At 44.1% G+C, this 19,865-nt stretch overlaps 1 protein-coding gene across 1 annotated transcript in view; it reads left to right on the forward strand.

Annotated features, from left to right (window-relative positions):
- The first annotated feature begins 1,088 nt into the window (after nt 1-1,088).
- The window catches only part of LOC120572720 (rho guanine nucleotide exchange factor 17-like), a 59,613-nt gene continuing 40,836 nt past the window's right edge, over nt 1,089-19,865 (forward strand). Inside the window, exon 1 of the mRNA XM_039822108.1 lies at nt 1,089-6,341. Coding sequence (XP_039678042.1) covers nt 1,089-6,341 — 5,253 coding nt within the window. The remainder of the gene's footprint in view (nt 6,342-19,865) is intronic.

Consider the following 19,865-nt stretch of genomic DNA (forward strand, 5'->3'; position numbering starts at 1 on the left):
CCTCTCTGGAACAAAAGGACCTGTTAAGCAGACAGCCACATGGGAAGCACCACAGAGGGGTTATTGTGCATGAGTGAAAACATTTTTTCTCTGTTTTTCTTTGACACTAATTCACCAACACCATCATAACACACTGTGGTATTGAGCTATTGGCTGAATATGCAGTTATGGTGTTGTTAAATCAAAGTGTTACATTCTCTGGCTTCCTCCGTGAGCCTTCACCTCTAACGACAGAAATACAGAGTATATATAGAGTTTATGTATTTTAGCAATGAACAGTGTGTTTAATAGTGATAAGTTCCTAGGGATATTTACAGAAAGGCTGCAGGTCCTTAAATGTTGCTCTAAAAATGTGTTTTTTCCTGTCTAAAACTCCTGACAGTGCTACTGTCCTTTTCGTAAGGGAAAGGGCTATAATTACACTAGTTTGTCCACAGTATCTGCCTTCTCCCATCAAAAAAGAAAAAAGCCTTTTCCTTTCAATCCCCGAGGGGGCTATGACAGCCCCTATACTCAAAGTCCCGCCCATCCCCTCTGCCCTATCCCAGGCATTAACATGCAAAAAACAATATAAGTCACGGAAAAGCAAATCATGCCAAAATAAAGGAATCCACAAACAGTTTGGGGAATTAACAGTGGATGATGCGTCGGGCCCGTGTACGCGTGCTAACCTGGCCATGGGCTAAGGTTTAGAAGTAGTAAGGGATTTACAATGGAAAAGTTGTGTTTGTGAACAGGTTGGGAAAGTTATGGCCCAAAAAAAAAAAAAAAGTTATAGCGCTTTTCCTCTTTGCACGGATGCGGTTTCGGGAATCGACAACATGTAAGTTTTGATAAAAGAGCAGCACTCACCCACGTACTCACTGAAAGGTTTATTACTTGATTAACCTCGTTACGGTGCAGTTTGAAACTTTGCCAACAATTGCGGTTTTTTTAAGAGTGATTTCTTTTTTTTGGGGGGGGGGGGGTTCATGCCGTTAGGCTTCTGGGGGTGGAATGGACTACAACTCCAAAAGGTGACTGGATCTATAGGCTAATATCCGTGGAGTTAAAAATGTGTGTGTGAAATCAAACAAAAGACATGAACAATGGCAGAAAGAGAGAGGAAGAACGCGGCTGTGTATCGTAGCGTCTCTTTTAAAAAGTTGGGGTCCTGGAGCGCCAGCAGGAGTGAATGCCAACAACACAAATCAGAGGAGTTGGAGGCAGCTGGCGTCGCCCTCCCCCCGGAGCCCAGCAAAGCAGAACGGCCCTTTGCGACGCGTAATGTCAGTGTGTCAAGAAAAGTTTCCAAAATCTCTGCCACTACTACCACTGCCGCCGGTCTCCCGACCGCAGATCCAAAGAGAGCCTCCTCCACTCCTCTCTCCTCTATTTCTCCATCCATCCGACAGCTCACTGAGAAGTTTAGCAGCAGCGGCTCTGCCGGGACGCGCCGAGCCTCACCGGGGGACGGCACAGCAGTGACGCGGGGGAGCAACACTCTTCCCCGGGCCAAGGGCTCCAGGAGAGACGGGTCTCCGTCTCGTAAATCTTCTCACGAGGACAGTGGCGGTGGATATTTCCAGGATAGTGATACAACGACGGCAGAGTCACCGACAGACTCCGTGTCAGGCTCTGAATCGGAGAAGAAAAGCAGGCAGCGGATTTTTACACGTTTATCAACCGACAGCAACTCTGGTAAGAGAGATTATTCACAAATCAATGCATGTCGCCCTGATCCCAGAAAGACTTTGACTACGGATGAGGAAGAGGATGTTGCTAATAGAGGGGCTCCCCCACCTTGTAAATCTCACAGAAGTTATCTCTCTACACACCACAGTGACTTTATTCCCCTGCACTCTGAAAAGTGGCCCAGTGTCACAAAAATTAGGCAACTTTTTGATGAGATACAAGGCCAAGCTACACAGCAGCACAAGACTGACTCTTGTGAGAATTTAAAAGCAGCCGTCAGAGGACATCTGCACGAGTTCAGCCCCAGTAAAAGTGCTCCTCTTTCGGATTTAAGTGACAAGGTCTCGCCTTGCAGCTCTGCTAATGAAGCCGGTAGCCTGTCTTTGCATGGCAAATGCATTGTTGGAGCACAAAGGAAAGAAAGCACTGCTTGTTACGGTATGGACTGTTATTCCAAAACTGACCACCAGCAGTACTCAAATGATGATGAGGAGGCAGACTTAGAATCACAAAGTTCTGATAACAAACACGTTTCTGGCAGAGACCCTTTTCAAAGCAGCGGCAGTAGCGGTCTCCGTTGCACTGGGGGTAGTCACTACCAGGGGATTAACCCATCTCCATTCAGATCTCATAGTCCCAGCACTGAGGCAGAGGCTGCCCACAAGACCCTTAGGACAACAGGGTTGACATCTGACCCCAGCCCTGACCTTCAACCCCCTGCTACTTCGTCTTGGAGTCGATCGGAGAGCTTGGACACGTCCTCCTGCTCCTCCTCTCTTCAGCGGCCGACAGTGAGGGAGAGAAGGGATAGACAGGGGGTCGGGCTGCCCAGGGATAGTTTACATTCCTCACATAGCTCCTCTAGAGCGCCAGCCCCCACCTCCTCCCTCTCCTCTGCTCCAGCTCCAGATAAAGCCATTACCTCCTCCTCCTCCTCGACTGTAGCTCCCTCCACCGAGCTAAGAGCCCTAGCAAGAGTTGCCTCTCCCCTAAGCTGCCACTGGAGGTTTAGCTCTGGAGACGAAGAGGAGGTGCAGACCAGGAGAAGAAGAGGAGGTGGAGGAGGCAGTTGGATTGTTCCTTCTTGCCCTGCTCCTTCCATCTCCTATAGAGCAGGAGAAAAGGGCGCCACTGAGCGAGGAGGTAGCTATTTATCCCGCAGTAAACATGGCTGGTGGGGTGCTAAAGGCATTGGCAGGTCTTCAGGCAGTGAGGAGGACAGCCCTGGTTCTTTAGGTCTGCACAGTCGTGAGGCAGTGCGCCGCCGCTCGCTGAGAAAGAAGAAGAAAGTCAGTGGAGCTGCTCTTGCAACAGGCCATGATGATTATGATGATTACGACGATCATGATGGCGAATCAGAAGACAGCGACAGCGACACGGCCTTGACAATGGAGCACATAGAGAGGCACCCCCAGCAGAACACAGGAGGAGAATTTGTAGGAACAGTATCTCGGAGCCACTCGGCAAGAGCACCCAGCAGTCACAGTAACAGAGCCAGGGTGCAGCAGTGGGAGCGCATCTCCTCACCTGTGACATCCACAACACTTACCGGTGTATCACGAGTGTCAAAGATCAACATCCCCCCATTTGTTTCCAGTCCTGGTGGTTCGCGTTGCAACAGTCGGTACTCCAGCACTGAGACGCTTAAGGAGGAGGTGCAGGCTGGCTGCGCCAACCGTGCAGCAAATGTCTTATATAACCCAAGCGGAGCAGGAGGCAACGCTAGCAGAACTGCATCCTCGTCCATGCTGAGTAAAACTTACCATGGGAATTTTACCATGTACCGCTCTCCAAGTTTTGGCCATGGGGATAACTTCTCCCATACCCCTGTGTGGGTGCGCCCCAAGATTGTGCCCACAGTCACCCCCTTATCTAGTGTACTTGCCAGAGAAGGCAGGGTATCTGCAGGAGTTGGGGGTGGTGAGACCACGGCATTAAGGAGGACCACAGGTGGGGTGGATGATAAAGATAAAAAACAAATATCCATGTCCAACCCTGATATCACCTCAGACACTATGTCCCTCTTAAGCTTTCTTAAATCTGACCTGTCCGAGCTTAAAGTGCGGAAAACTAATGGAGACAAATCCGGGGTCATGGAGGGGACACCGGTGTACAGGATGGGCTCACGGGCTCATGGTGGTACCCTGCTACCTTCTGGTCGTCGCCCATCGCTGAAAGACCTGACCGCCACCCTGCGGCGTGCAAAATCCTTCACTTATTCAGACAAACCCACGACAGCAGTGAGGTGTTACTTGACCGGTGGCGCCACGAAGAGGAGCTCCTCTGAGCAGCAGCTTGACTTGGATGGAGAGGGGGATAGAGGGAGAGTGTCGGTGTCAGATAGGGAAATAGAGAGTGATGGGGGTGATTTGAGGGTTAGGAGAGGGCAAAGAATGAGGGATTATGGATTTGATGATGAGGATGAGGAAGGGATGCCAACTCCATTGCAGGAGAGGTATGTGCAGGAAGCCAGGCAGGTCATTCGAGATATCTGCCAGATGAGTACTAGAGAAGATGATGACGTAGATGTAAGGAGAACTGATAATGATTTGGAGGATGAATGTTTCCAGCTCAATAAAACAAATGAGGAGAAGGAGAACGCAGGAGTGAGCATTCAGGATCAGGCAAGGAGAGATCAAGAGGCTGAGTTTAAGAACACAAAAGACAGGGATAAACATGAGAGGGAGAGCGAGAACAGGGAGAGGGAGAGGAGCGAGAGGGATGGACAAAGTATGCAGTTGGAGAAGCTAAACAGCAGGGGCACAGAGTACAGGGAGAAGGCAAAGAGACAGAGCAGAGAGACGAAGAGAGGCTTACTGAAGGGCGACTCGGAGGAAAGCATGTTCTACGACCGCTCGGTGGATGAACTTTCTGGCCATGAGTCTAGTTTAACAGATGAAGGGATCGTAACCGAGCCAGAGACGAGCCCCAGTGACCCCTCTGAGAGGTCATTCCTGGGGTCAGCAGGGGTTAATTTGGGTTCACAAATTGCTAGGGATGTGCTAGGGCAGCCTGTCACCGCATGGAATCAATCGGCTCTCCACGAGGCAGAGGGGTTTAAGAAGGAGAAGGAAGAGATGACGGAGAACAGCCTGAATTGTACAAATCATCTGAATGAAGTCGGCGTACCTCCCTCCTTGCCTCGTCATGCCCGTATGGCTGAGAGTGACAGTATTATCATGGAGCTGAGCAGCACTGCTGGTATCAACAATGTCAACACTAGCAGTGAAGAGATCAACACCAACAGCGCTGTGTTGCTGAGGTCAGCAGGCACCGCAGGAGGAGGGAGACTTGAAGCCCCTGCGACACCAAGTTCTGTCCGTCGAAGGCGCAAGTTCTCCCCTTCTGGTAATAACAACACAGGCTCCGATTCCAGTAATGGCAGTAATGCAGAGTCAGCAGTAGCAGCTGTTGGAAATGGGGAGTCCACAGTCTACCGTTCGCTCAGTGACCCCATGCCTCAGCGGCGCTGTTCTGTGGCAGAAGAAGGGAATAACAATTTTTCCTCCGTAGACAGCAACCTGTTAGGATCCCTATCTGTCAAAGGAGGGGGAGGTGCTCCAGAGACCTCTGATGTGGCCGTCCTGTCAGAATACAAGGGCAGTGTGGCCAGTGACTTGTCAGTTTGCAGTGATGGCGGGCTCCGGGATGATGCCGTTCGTGACTACAGTGGGGTTATCAGGAGCATCGTAGCTGAGCCAGGTGCAATGGACAGACTGATGACCGATGACCATGGCAATGGCAAAGCCCCCAAGAAGAAGTCCTTCAGTGACCCCAGCCGCCGTAGCGATGCCCCTTTTCTTTCCCAGAATGACCCTGAATTCAAAGGTCAGATTGGCAGTACTCATCCAATCAGTGAGCTCGATCAACCTGGTCCGATTCCACCTTCCAGCAGTGAGCCGATCCTAAACGAGCAGAGAGAGGAACTGTGGGAGCCAGAAGTGAAGCCTAAGCACTCGTCGCCGACACAGTCAAACATCAAGAAAGCTCGTTCCCAGTCAGAATGCACAACCCACTCTGATAACCATGATGCTGAAGATGATGATGATGATTTAATAGACCAAAGTGGAGAAGAGACAGAGGTGCAGAAGTTTAACTTTAAGCTGGCTGAGGTTCTGTCCCCTAGACTGATCCGTCGGCCGACCAGGAAGCGTCCAAACAGGCTGGCTCAGTTTTTCCCTCATGAGGACCCATTTGAGCCCCCAGAACTGGGTTCAGAGGAGCAGGAGGATCACAGCATCCAAACCGACCTCACCCCTCCCCTTCCCCCACTGCAATCCAAACCCAAAACCAAACCCAAGCACGTCCGCCACGCAAGCGAACCCGCCACCTTTATCCCCATCTCCCCACCTCCACAACTCCAGCCGCTGAAGGAAGTGGACTGCCTTGCTGTCCGACCCACTGCAGAGCCTTCGACCTCAAGTAAGCCCCCGGGAGACGAGGCTCCATCTCTGGAGCATGTGACCCAGAAATATATTCTGGAACTGAGTACTGCTGAGGGCCCGGGGCCTCTACCAGTGGCCAGGGATGAAGCAGAAGGTTCAGTGTCGGCATGCGAGGGGCCCAGCGAGACCAGCGCCAGTGGAATTACAGAAGCTGGACCAGAGAAGAAGAGCACAGAGGACTCTGCACCCACAGCTACTCCACAGAGGACCAAGCCCAAAGTGGTGAGTCCACAATTTTTACCATTTTCAATGCCATGTGTGAGTGTGTGCAAGTGCAAGGCTGGTGTGCTCCATGTTCTCTTGTTGCATGGTGTCTGAGTTCTGATGATTCATGGTTTGAAATTTGGTTTGTATTCGACTGAGAGAGAAAGGGGGTGTAAATTATTTGTAGTTGGCCTTTTCCGATGCTTATAATACGGTGCAACTGATTTTGTTTTTGTGTAACAATGAAAGCTAGATGGGATTTGAGGTAAAACCAGTTGTCTTTAAACAGCCCATAATGTCCTGTACGGTTGGCTCATTCTTATGGTTTCATAGCTACACGCAAAGGTGAATGTGTGTGCCTGGTCTTTTATGAAGTACTGTGATTCCGGACCAATATGATACATTTCAGAGTGCATTTGGGAGCAGTACTACAATACAGAAGCCATTAAAGGCTGAGCAGTGTTAAACAAACATCAGAGGATGTTATTAGTTTGATTAAACAAATCTCAGACTAAGGGCTTTAAGGCTTTCAAGGCCCACTGCGCGTGTCTGTTTTCTCTATTGGTTTCATCCAATATGATTGTCTCTCTGCCAGAGTCATAGAGAGGGCTGTTATAAACAGCTGACACAAACACAGTGCGTGATGTGTCTGTGATGCTGCATTTACTCAGTAGTGTCTAAACAATGAAAGACTTCTGGCAATATCGTGAGGATTATACAAAACAATAAATTTACCATAAATTCATTGTTTAAACCACCACTGTGTAGAATAACAAGTATAAACTTACAGTATGCAAGTCATTTTGTCCAATAAACGTGAACTACATCAATACCATGATTATACAGAAGAATACATTGACGACAAATTCATGTTTTTAAACCACCACTGTCTAGAATAAGAATTGTATGGTAAACTTGCAGTATGCAAGTATTTTTGTCCGATAAACGTAAACTAATGTAAAAACCTAAATACAGATAAATGCACAGGTTTGTTAACTAGCCACTAATGAGGTTTAACTTGTGTAACAGTGTATTGTGGGAATTAGATGTGTCTGTCTATTAGGGGTGGGGGGAAAAAATCGATACATTATAGTATTGTGATATTTTTTGTGGCAATACTGTATCGATACACAGACGCCATCGATATCGATCGAGTATCGATGTGTTGGTCAGTCTGTCTGCTTGACAATCCCATTTTGCAGCAATAAAATTGAAGTGAGATGAACAAACGGAGAAATGTATCTTTTTCGATAAAACCGATGTTGACAACATTTTCCTTTGGGGACATCATTTGAAACTGGAAAAAATTTGAAGTTGGAAAAAAAGTAATACATTGCAATATATCGGTGAATATTGCAATATGTTTAAAATCGCATAATATCGTATCATGAGGCCTCTGGTGATTTCCACCCCTACTGTCTATGTATGTTTCTATGTCTGTGTCATGCATTGCCATACACCGCTACCTTCACTCATAACACACACACACACACACACACACACACACACACACACACACACACACACACACACACACACACACACACACGTAGGTAGGTAGGTAGATGGGAGAGATTTTTTATATATATATATATATATATAAAAAATCTCTCCTGGAGGTCTTTAGTTAATTTACAGTCATGGGTGTGACTCTGAATACAGTAGGTGTGGAGAAAGTAAAAACAACATTGGGATTACCATCCTGTCTGAGCTCAGGACAGAAGGTTGCAGACATATCATCCAGGGCTTTGCTTTCATTACGTCATGATGAGTAAATGTTGCCTGTAGTTACTTGTGATTTGTCCCTGTGTATGTTTCAGTAATGTGAACCATGTTTTTATTTGCAAAAAAAACAACACAAAAATAACATTTAGTTTTGCCTTTCGCTACTTGACTTTGATGTTCTCTCAGAAAGCTGCTTTGCTGCCCATTGATATTGTTTCCGTCTATTGCCTTCGTCGTCATTAGTTTTTGATTGTTTTACTCCCTTGGCCCATTGTCCTTCCTCGTTGCCGTAGTGACAGTAGCAGTAATTGGCGAGTGACCTTACCAGGCAGGAAATGGGTTTAGGAAAATAGGAAGTTGTTGTGGTTACTGAAGTGTTTGATGATGTCCAGAATTACCGGCTGGCGTGTGTGTGTGTATATGCACACTGCATTGTGTTGCGTGTGTATTATAAACTGGTTTTCTCTTCCTTCTTTCTGTGCATGTGTGTGTGCATGTGCATATTGTTTGTCTGGAATATATCAATGGCTTGTTCAAACGGCTGGAGCCCAGAGTTTTGCCAACATGCAGTGTTTAGAGCATTGACCTGCAGCTATGGTGAATTTAAAAACAACTGTGCCAAGCTAAAATGGGGCACAGACAAGTTGAATGAAAGAAAGAAAGGAGAGGGATAGAAGGAAAAGAGAGAGGGATAGAAGAAGTATTTTTTTTTTCTCCCTTTTCTGGAGACTGGAGTGTGGCTTGTTTCACCCACAGCACAGTGCCCGCTTTCTGACAACAAAATTATTTGATCTTTGTCTGTGTTTTTGATCTACCCTCCTTCACTATACCTTTGTCCCATTTTCACTTTTTCTCCTTTGTTATGCATCCTGCACATGTTGGGTCAGTCAAAGTCTATAGTCTGTAAGTCTGAAATACTATATCAGTATGTAGCATTTTATAGCTCATACCCCATCTCCTATTGTCTTTTTTAATATTAATTCTCTAGCATTCCTCCTCCATGTTATCTTATTCTGCTTTTTGCTGTCTCTCTCTGTGTCTCTGTAACATTTCAGTGAAGTGAGGTCATAACGTTTGTCTTAGTGTGAGGCAGGCTGCCGAGCCAAATGTCAGGTAGAGGGAGAGAGAAGGACAGATGGAGGGGGAAAAAAAAAAGAGTTGGAAGGAAATGCTTGCTGGCAAAAAAAAGCCACAGGATCAAAATAGAACTGAGAGAGCTGAAGAATGAAATGGTGATGGTGGGAGGGGAGTGAGGGGAGGAGAGGTAATGGGAGATAACAATAGAACAAGGCTAGTTTTCAATTGAAACAGAGGTATGTTCAAAATCAATATCGCGATGGCCATCTTCAATAATGTTGTGATTTACTAAAGTATTCAAAACCATATGGCATACATTTAGACTCATGTTTACCTTTTTTGCTTCACTAGAACAACATGCTATAACTTTTAAAGTGCATGTTGTGTTCTCAAATGTTTGGGTCCCCATATGGGGCAGATTTGGGAAAGAAATTAGCTTGTTAACATAAATTTACACGGAAAAACTTTGACGAAGTCATCTGTATATGAGTTATATGAGAATATTGTTTCAAAATATTACATAGAGAGACATTGATTGATAGAGTGTGTGTGTGTGTGTTGTTTCTGTAGTTTTCACCTTAGCGGGCAGCAGTAATGCGACCCATCTTCCCTTCAGTCACAAGGATTTTTGTGTCACGCAATAGTGACCTTATTTTAATATAATATGCATCTTTCTCTAAAACCCTGCCCTTTGATTTAACAAGCCAAACTTCCCAAATGCATCAGTGTTAAACATTGTCAAGCAGCAAAATAAAACCGTCTAAAATGAGCAACAATACAATATTTCTATCCACATTAAAATAAGTTAAAGGTGCAGTAGGTAAGACTTATAAAACTAACTTTCTGTCATATTTGCTGAAACTGACCCTAGGTTCCAGTAGAACTATATGAAGCAGGTAATTAAAATAAATAAATAAATAAATAAAAAAAATTAAAAAAATCAGCCACCACCTACAGCCTGTAGTGCGATTTGCAAACATCCACCACTCCCTGTTCAGATGCACCAATCAGGGCCAAGGGGGTGTCTAACTGCGTGTCAATCACTGCTCATGCACACACGTTCATTCTCCCTCGTGGGGGGAGGGGCTTAGGAGACCGTTTGGGCTTTAGCAGAAAGGGGGACTGAGAAGTTGTCGATGTTCAAATTTTTTGGCTACGTCCTGGATCTTCACAATCCTACCTACAGCACCTTTTAACAAGTCTAAGGGGCCGTCCACACGGAAATGTTTTTTGTGTGCAAACGCACAAAAAAGGATTCGTCTGGGCCGACTGTCCAGACGAATCCTGTAAACGCACTGCCTGAAAACGCACTTTTTTTAAACCTGGTCTCAGGGTCAAAAAATTCGAAAACGTCTCTCGTTTGGCTTCGTATGGATGGTGAATATGACCCCGTATCGATGATGTCATCGCCACACCCCTCGACCTCCTATTGCACGCCGGTCACACACAACTGTGGTGAGGCTAAGCGAGCATATCCCATCTCCATGGTCAAACCAGCTCACTTCATCTAAATACTTTGTCTCTGCTCCCTGACACTTCCCTCTGCCCTGCCGGTCCTGGATTCTACACAAGATTGCCAACGTTATGTAGCCAACGTTAAACCTCTCTAAAGTAGCTGACCGCTACAGCTGCGAAGTAGCTAACGTTAGCTGCTATGGTTGTTTATAAAGTGGAAGTAGACAATTTATCAACTAGCTAGCTAATCTGTCTGCTTATCAACTCCTTGAACAGATTATAGTAACTTTTACCACGTTTTTTTGTAGAAAGGCTACCGCCAGAAAACCGTAGATTATCAAAAAGACATCATTCATGGATCATTGATGTTTGTTTGACTGCCGATGTTAGCTAGCAGAGCTAACGTTAGCGCGCTAATCATGTCCGATGGCAGACAGAATTGCAAAATAAAAAGCAATCCAACAGCACATTATACAATGTAAACAAAGACACGTTTTCTTGCGGCGGCCTTTATAAAATGAGCAGTGGTGAAAGTTATTATAGTCCATGGATGTATTAAGAGAGCGTTAGTCTAGCTAGCCATGTTATGATGGGAAGTGGAAGTGACGATGCTCTTCTTCTCCGTTTTTTTGGTGAATTTCTGTAGCAGAAACAGCGCTGCGTATAGGCTTGGAATAGGAAGTAGCGTGTTGAGTCATTTACAAATGGATTCGTTGGGACGCAACTATTCTTCAAAACGAATCCAGGGAAGACGGGTAAAAAAAAAAGATCGTTTTGGTACGTGTGGACGTGGCCTAAGAATCTCGTTTCTCATTCAGTAGCCTACCAATTATTGGCCATAGTAATAGGTGTTTATATGTACTTTTTGCATTTCCTTGAAATAAACAAAGGGCAGCTGTTTATGTGCCACACTCTTTCTTCTGTCTTAGAAAGTAACTCATATAAAATAATTTCTCAAAAGTCATGCATTACCTTTTTATCCTATTGATGAGGCCAGTACATGTTTAAAGAGGATGCTAGCTGGAGGGCCAATGGGAGAAAGATGGTAGGAAATAGAAACCCGGAGAGAAAGAAAGAAGACAGACAGATTGGTTTGTGCTTTGCTCTGCATGGATTAGGTCTAAAAGCACAGTGTTTATAGCTTCAGATTTATGACTGACTTTGTTTTATCAGGCCACCCACATGGAATCAAATACTTTCCCTCTGCCCAGCCTTTTTTCTTTCACTCCCCTGTTGCATTCCCCACTCCTGCCCAGATGCGATTGTGCTGTTGAGAAGCAGTAAAGGTAGAGATACTCAAGCGGTCAGCTGGTTTGCTCTTGGCTCACATGTTTGAATAATTGAGAGGCCAAAACAGGCTTATTAGAATATGGATGCTCTTAGGCGTTCTCAGTTAAACAAACACAACCTCATCAGAATCAACTTATTGTTTGACTCGTTATTGGGAACACACTAGAGGGGAAAAAGGGGGATTAATACCTCACTTTAGCAGAGATGATGGGCTTTAAAGTGAGCTATCATCATAAATCTTTGGATTTGTTAAGGGTCAGTCAACATTGAATCACAAATTACATTACATGTCATTTAGCTGACGCTTTTATCCAAAGCGACTTACAATTGCTATATTTGTCAGAGGTCGCACGCCTCTGGAGCAACTAGGGGTTAAGTGTCTTGCTCAGGGACACATTGGTTGATTTATCGCAGTGGGAATTGAACCCGGGTCTCCCACACCAAAGGCATGCGTCATAACCCCTGCGCCAACACCACAAATGCACTGGAGTAGCCAAAACCGCCAAAAACCCGCAATGTCACAGCAGGGTGTTTCAGGGAGCTGTCGAAGGCAAAGGGACTTTGTGACATCCCTGATTGGTGCGTAGCCGAAAGGGGAATATACTCAAAAGTTTCAGCACATAGAGATCAGTGCAGCAACTGTTTTGGGCCATAAGGGCAGTACATCAGTGACTACATGTATCTCATGGTAAAATACTTGGTAAATAAAAGGATGCCATACGGGTGGGCATGTGCAGAGAGATTATAGGCTCGGTATTATAAACACATCATACAACAGTAATCAAAAGGAGCTTTTACTGTACAGGAGACATTTTCATTTGTTAAAAAGAAACAATAAAAAAGACATGCACATCTCTGTGCCCTTAGGATGGGTGCTGGATCACACACCAGGCTCTTCCTTAGACTATACTGTATCATTCCTCTCAAATTGAATACAATTTCTTCCAGGACTGCTAATGGACCTCTATTGTAGTTAAGAGCTATCCAATAATAAATAATAATAAATGCGGACTTAAAAGTAAAGTTTAAGGACACACACACACACACACACACACACACACACACACACACACACACACACACACACACACACACACACACACACACACACACACACACACACACACACACAAAAAGGATATAGTGCGGATGTTTGGGGTTCTTTTTAACATGCAAAGGTCAACCCAGGTTTAGTGACGTCCAAAAAGTGAGGGATGCTGAGCGAAGTAAAGGTGAAGGAGGGATGAAAGGATGTGGATGTGGTTTGTTCTGGTTGAAGGTATCCATGACTCAGCAGATGAGAAGGAGGAGGTGGGATGAATCGGAAGATCAAAAGGTCACACTGCAGATATCTGTGGCTTCAATGACACATAGGCAGCCTCTGATGTTCAGACGTTTAGGCAGAATACTGTAAGAGCTTAAAACGATTCTATGTAGCTCTTACTGGTCGCTTAGATTGAACGTGACAAGCATTTGTGTTTGCTATGGTTTCTGTTCCTATGTAGAGAACTTTGGAGGGAGAACGACCTGTACCTTTAGCCATCTTGTCTTTATACACACACACACACACACACACACACACACACACACACACACACACACACACACACACACACACACACACACACACACACACACACACACTGGTTTGCCGGTCTCTGTTTCACACACAATATTGCTTTTGGGACAGGGACAACAAAAATGTTTTGTGTTCCTTTGAGTAGGAGTGAGTGTGTCTGTGTGTGTTGGGGGGGGGGGATTTAAAGATGCAGTAGGTAAGACTTATAAAACTAACTTTCTGTCATATTTGCTGAAACTGACCCTATGTTCCAGTAGAACTATATGAAGCAGGTAATTAAAAAAAAAAAAAAAAAATCTGGCTCGTCTGGCACCACCTACAGCCTGTAGTGCGATTTGCAAAAATCCACCGCTCCCTGTTCAGATGCTCCAATCATGGCCGGGGGGGAGGGGGGTCTAACTGCGTGTCAATCACTGCTCATGCGCATTCATTCTCCCTTGTGGGGGAAGGGGCTTAGGAGACAGTTTTGGGTTTTAGCAGAAAGGGGGGGGGGGGGGGGGACTGAGAAGTTGTCGATGTTCAAATTCTTCGGCTAAGTCCTGGATCTTCACAATCCTACCTACAGCGCCTTTTTAATATTAGACCTATTTGGTTTGACAGGGCGGTCAATTTAAGAGATGCTGAAGTGATGTTGATAGATAACTGTAGCCAATTGTGTGTATACATAGGCTTGTTTGTGGTTAATATTTGTGCAGCCAGCGGAAAAGAGTCCAGTATATTGTTTCCTGCAACAAACTCTTTTCTCTCTGCCGATCCATCTATCTATCTTTCCATTACCTCTACCTCTTGTTGAATTATAGAACTCTCATACCACTCTCTTGTCCATGCAGTAAATATGAAGCTGGAGCCAGCAGCTGGTTAGCTTAGCTTAGCATAAAGAAACAGGAAAACGGCTTGCCTTTTTTTTTTTTTATTTGTGTTCTGTGCAGTAACCTCCTGCAGTCTCAGCTGGTTGACTGGCCTGTACATGTCAATATGTCATTTTTGTTTCCTGTACAAATTAAACAAATAAGAAATAACGTGTTAATTCTTAAGCTTTAGAGGTGCTGGTTGACAGATTGTGTTACCTTTTGTTAAGGAGTCAGGCTAACTGTTTATCCCGTTTCCATTCTTTGTGCAAATCTAAGCTAATTGGCTGCTGGCCCCAGATACATAGCATACAGACATAAGTGGTAGAGTTCTTCTCATCTAACTCTCAGTAAAAAAGTGTATTGAAAAAAGTGTGTAGTGTTGAACTGTTTCTTTAACTAACATGAGACTCTGAGCCATCTGGTTTTTCACAGTGGGAAAATAAAACTCTGTGGGAAAACCATTCTGGATGTCCTTGCCCTGCACTGGTTGGTGACAGTTGCAATATGCTTTGGAAATCTTTTAACTTTTTTTTTTAAAGGATATTCCCTGCATTTAAATGTTTGAATTCATTATAGCTCGCCAGTGGAAAGGCATGACAGTTTAAAACTGTGAAGAGTGGCTATTGGGGTCGTTTTCTATCTTCTTTTTTTTTTCCCTCCTTTATCATCTCATTTCTTGTCCCAGTCGCTCCCTTCAGACTGGCACTTTCTAACTCTCTGAGTCTGTGTGGATCCACCCAGTGTAATTACAGAGCAGTTTGCTTATGTAAGGAAAGCCTCCTCTGAAGCAGCACTTTCTAGCAGAGCTTTTGCACAGGCAGATTTCTATACTAAGATGTGTGTTTGTGTTTATGTTTGACATGAATAATGGATGATAAATAATGGTTTCACATGGTTCTTACGCTGGTTTGAAAATTGGGTCATCTGTTAAAGATTGTTTGCGTGTGTGCCATAGATACAGTAAGTTATATCTTTGGCAGGGTTTCTCTCAGTCATGTTGGTCTTCCCTGTAGTTTTCAGTCTGAGTCATGCATCCACGTGGCCACAAAGATGTCTAATGTGAGAGTTTTAGTTTGCAGTTTGTTGATGATTCACCCAATGCGGGGCTGCACTGTTGGCTGCCATGTCCTAAGTGGAATCACCAAAGGTTTACTAGCTGGTTCTAGAAAACGGGGGGGGGGGCGAAGTAACTGTTAAAATGCCACGAAAATACTTGACACACCGCAACAACAAAAATCCAACAAAATCAACAATTAATTGAATAGTCTGGTAAGCAGCAGGGTACTTACCAGCCAGCAGCTCAGTCTCTCTGTTGCTGTTTACTTAGGTCTCCTTTTCACAGTCATTGCAGCACACTGCTGTGATATCACAAAATGTAAAATAATTATTAGCATTTAAACTATTTTTTGATTTAATTGTTTTTTAATGACATTGTTTAATCCAACAATTTGGATGAAGGATCAATCATTTATTGGTTCAAGCTTGCTTTTCTTCTTGAATAATAACAAACTTTTAGTGGTTTTAAAAACAGTAATTTGAATACGTCACCTTGGGCTGTGGGAACTAGTAGGTTGAAAACATACTATATCCTGTGTCTGAAGTCACTCCCTATTTAAGGCACTATATTTACTCCCACACTTAAATGGAATTTACAAAAAATCTCATGTCACCACACCTGTCAGTGATGGTGCAAAATTATGACATAATCCCATTAGTCACATGTCTGAATTCCTCAGTTTATTGCTCATTTTAGAGAAAGCTTTTGAGTGTTATATTGTGAATGTGTGAAGGTGGGGGGAGGGGGGAGTGATTTTGGACACAGCCGTCATCAGCATAACCCTGTCATAGACACACTCAAAAAGCAGAGAATGGACAATCTAAAGTCACATTATTATGCACATGCTAGTATGATTTTGTGTATGCACATATCTCTCCGTGAGTGATTGTCATGGACGTGTTTCCTGCGTCTCCCCCAGTCACTCACACAATGGTACAACTGTGTCACCAGTGCAGCGTGTAGCATAGTTTACAGCGTGGTCGGACACACACACACACACACACACACACACACACACACACACACACACACACACACACACACACACACACACACACACACACACACACACACACACACACACACTCTCATACAGGGTTTAGGTCTTGGTCTAACTGTGGGTTGAATGGGCTGTTGAGTCCTATTCTCTCTTGTCTTTTGTCACCCAGAGAAACATGACATTAGAAACACTTTGCTTCTTCTTCCCTCCTCTTTTTCAGTTCTTGTCTTCTTCTCACCCTCTTATTCATCTGTCTTATGGCATCAGTCCGCCGGTTTGGATCATGCTCTAGCTGTCAGTTGAGAAAGTCTCATCAAAATGGGATTGGGAGAAACTGGAAATGTCGGAGCGTTGTTCCTGAGTGGCTGCTGGGATCTCGGATCAAGGCGCAGGGGGAGGAGGAGAATGATTGGAGAAGAGAGACGGGAGCCGCTAAGGCCAAAGCAGCCTCACAGGCAGGTGGTTTGGATCCTGTGTTTGTATGGGATGCGGTTTAAGTCATGTTGGTTCGTTTGAGTCACATTTATCTTTTCTTGATATTTTTCAAGAAGGGTTATTCTAAGCTTAGCTGGATCCAATTAGGTTGTGTCATACTTTGTGACAAAAAATGGATTTAATTAAACAGCAGGTTGTTTAATGGTGTGTGTGCTGAGTCAGAGATTAAGTTAGGTCTGATAATGTTTAGCTCTAAGTTGCTGTCATCATATTAATTTGACAATGACATCACCCCTATCATATGGTGCCATTACATCATCCACAGCACTTAGATGACACCACTATATAAGGCACTGTAAAGTTTACCTATCCCTCATGGTCATTTGTGAAAAGCGGAATGTTCATATAGTGACTTTGATATTTTTCTTGGTTTGACCCCTGCAGAGTATGGATTTCAATGAGATGAGTGAAGACTTAAACAAAACACTTTTTAGTGCCTGTATTCCTGCTTATTATTTCTTAACTTGAATCCACAAAAATATTTTTATTCTCTGTTTCAGCATTTTAGAGTAATGATATGTGACAAATGCAGTAGATGCAATTTTCCTACACAGGAAGTTTGCATTTGTTATTTTAAATTGATGTTGTCTGGTGCGCCACATAAAGTGGTGCGTTGCATATTTCCAGCAGTAGTGCATTTGGCAACTCAGTATTAGCAGCAGAACAAGATAAAACTACACTACCAGGGAAATCTTAATTGGTGTGTTCATGCAGGCAAAATGGATGCTTTGAGATGAAAGTAAAGTGACACGTGCTTGGATCACTGCAGATGTTTTGACCAGACTAGTTAGAATATTTGTACAGCTTTGTTCACTACTCTTACTACACCTCACCTGCAGTTTATTGGTGAGCAATACTACACCCTATATACGTACTTTTCACAAGTATCCGTTTTAATTAAGTATTTCCAGTTTATTTTTTTGTTTACGCTGCCTTCCCTGGCTATTCTTCTTTCCTGTGCTTAATTCCAAGACTAATAACTTTGAGTTGAGAATGCACTTAACATTAACGACTGCCTTAGCAGAGGATATTAAGGCAAATATTTTTCTTCTCTTTTTCTTCAAGTCAGCCCCTTTTTAATTCTTGTGTTTACCAGAGATGTGCTCGTACGTTTCTTGGAAATAAGTCATTCAGCATGAAAAAAAGCATAAAACATGACTAATCGACTAAAGAAATCTAAGATGACTAAGACCAAAAACGACCGATTAGTCGACTAATCGACTAAGAGGGAGCAGCCTTACTCTTTTTAGATTTAAGCAGTTTATTTAATAATCGAGCCCTGCGTTTCCTTTTGTTAAAATTATGTATTATACCAATCCACAATCAACACTCCAAAAACTCCAAAAAAGTGACCCGTTTCCCTTCCCTGCCCCCTCACAGGTGTCGTTGAGAGGCTTGATCACTCTGGCCACTGCCAACCTTTGTACTTAAGTAAAACATTTAGTCCCAAGATGAGTTTTCACAAAACTGTGAGTCAGCCTGGAAATATGTTGACCTTAGAGTGTGTGTGTGTGTGTGTGTGTGTGTGTGTGTGTGTGTGTGTGTGTGTGTGTGTGTGTGTGTGTGTGTGTGTGTGTGTGTGTGTGTGTGTGTGTGTGTGTGTGTGTGTGTGTGTGTGTGTGTGTGTGTGTGTGTGTGTGTGTGTGTGTGTGTGTGTGGACCTGCTGTCCCTCGACTGTCTCTTACGAAATATAACCGCAGTAATCAGTATGGCAATGATGATGATTGCCATTTTTCTGAAGATTGGAGGTGTGTGTGTGTGTTTCTCCGAAGGTATGTTTGAAGGGCTCACACAAAGCTCCCATCACCCAGTGACAGCCAGGGGATTGTGGGTAATCAGGTCTTTCCTGAAACAATGTAGTCCTTCTTCAATCCTCAATAGGCTCCTTTTTTCAGCCATGCCTTGACTTCCCCCCCCCTCTCCCCTTCAAACATTTAATTCACTAGTTGGCATTTCAATTGTATGGTTCTGATATATTATTCTGAAAGGAGGAGAGAAATTATTTCAGGTTCACACAGTGTGCTACAGAGATGGCATTTGCATTAAACTTCACTGAAGCGCATTATTTTCTCAAGGATTGTCATAAGAGGACTACATCTTGGTAACTGATCTCCAGTGTAATACAAACGGCAAGAATTTTGCAATTAAGGGCGCTTAAAAAACATACAAAATGTGAGGGTCCAAACCCAATGAAATGGCAACGGATACCAATGGGTCTGACACCTTTTACATACTATATCATTCATTGTCATTTTGTTGCACGTCATCTCGGCCACATGTCTGTTGTATTATTTTGTTATTAAGTTAGTGAACATTTATCATTTCAGTGCAGCTACAACTCTCACTGAGAACTTACAAGGTTGTGAATGAATGCTGAGCAAACAAAACCCTTGCGATAAGAAGATGCCATGTTCCTAAAAATAGTTCACAATCTGACCTTGAAGTTTCAAACCATGTTTTGTGGCATGAAAGGAGTAGTGCATCCTTGTAGCCATCATTTTGATTTCAAAATAATTTGTTTGCACTTTCCTTTGTTCGAACTGCTCACGTGGAGCTCTGTACCCAACTGACAGACACATTTTTTCGGCTTAGAATTACAGTAGGAACCGCTAAAAACACAACAACCTCGTCATCCTCTCCACCCAAAGGACAGACACACTTCCTAGGCTTAGAATTTCGGTGAGAACCGCTAAAAATAACACTACCTTGCCGTCCTCTCCACCCGACTGAACACACTTTATTGGCTTAGAATTATGGCAACAATCGCTAAACACACTCCAAACTCAAAGTCCTCTCTTCCTGATTTACAGCCCCCACTTGGCTTAAAATAACTCCCCATTGTCGGCTACAGCCGCTGAACAGGCTACACGTTATAAACAGCCGTGGCCTGCTTGCCTGGTCCTCCGCTAACGTTAGCATTTAGCAGGGTTAGCATGGTGGTGTTAGCCAGGGCCAGTCGGGATCACTTTACTGGCCGTGTCTCAATTGTTTTTGTGAGTAACCAACTCGGGT

This window comes from Perca fluviatilis, chromosome 2 (genome assembly GCF_010015445.1).
Source record: "Perca fluviatilis chromosome 2, GENO_Pfluv_1.0, whole genome shotgun sequence".
Classification (NCBI taxonomy): Eukaryota; Metazoa; Chordata; class Actinopteri; order Perciformes; family Percidae; genus Perca; species Perca fluviatilis.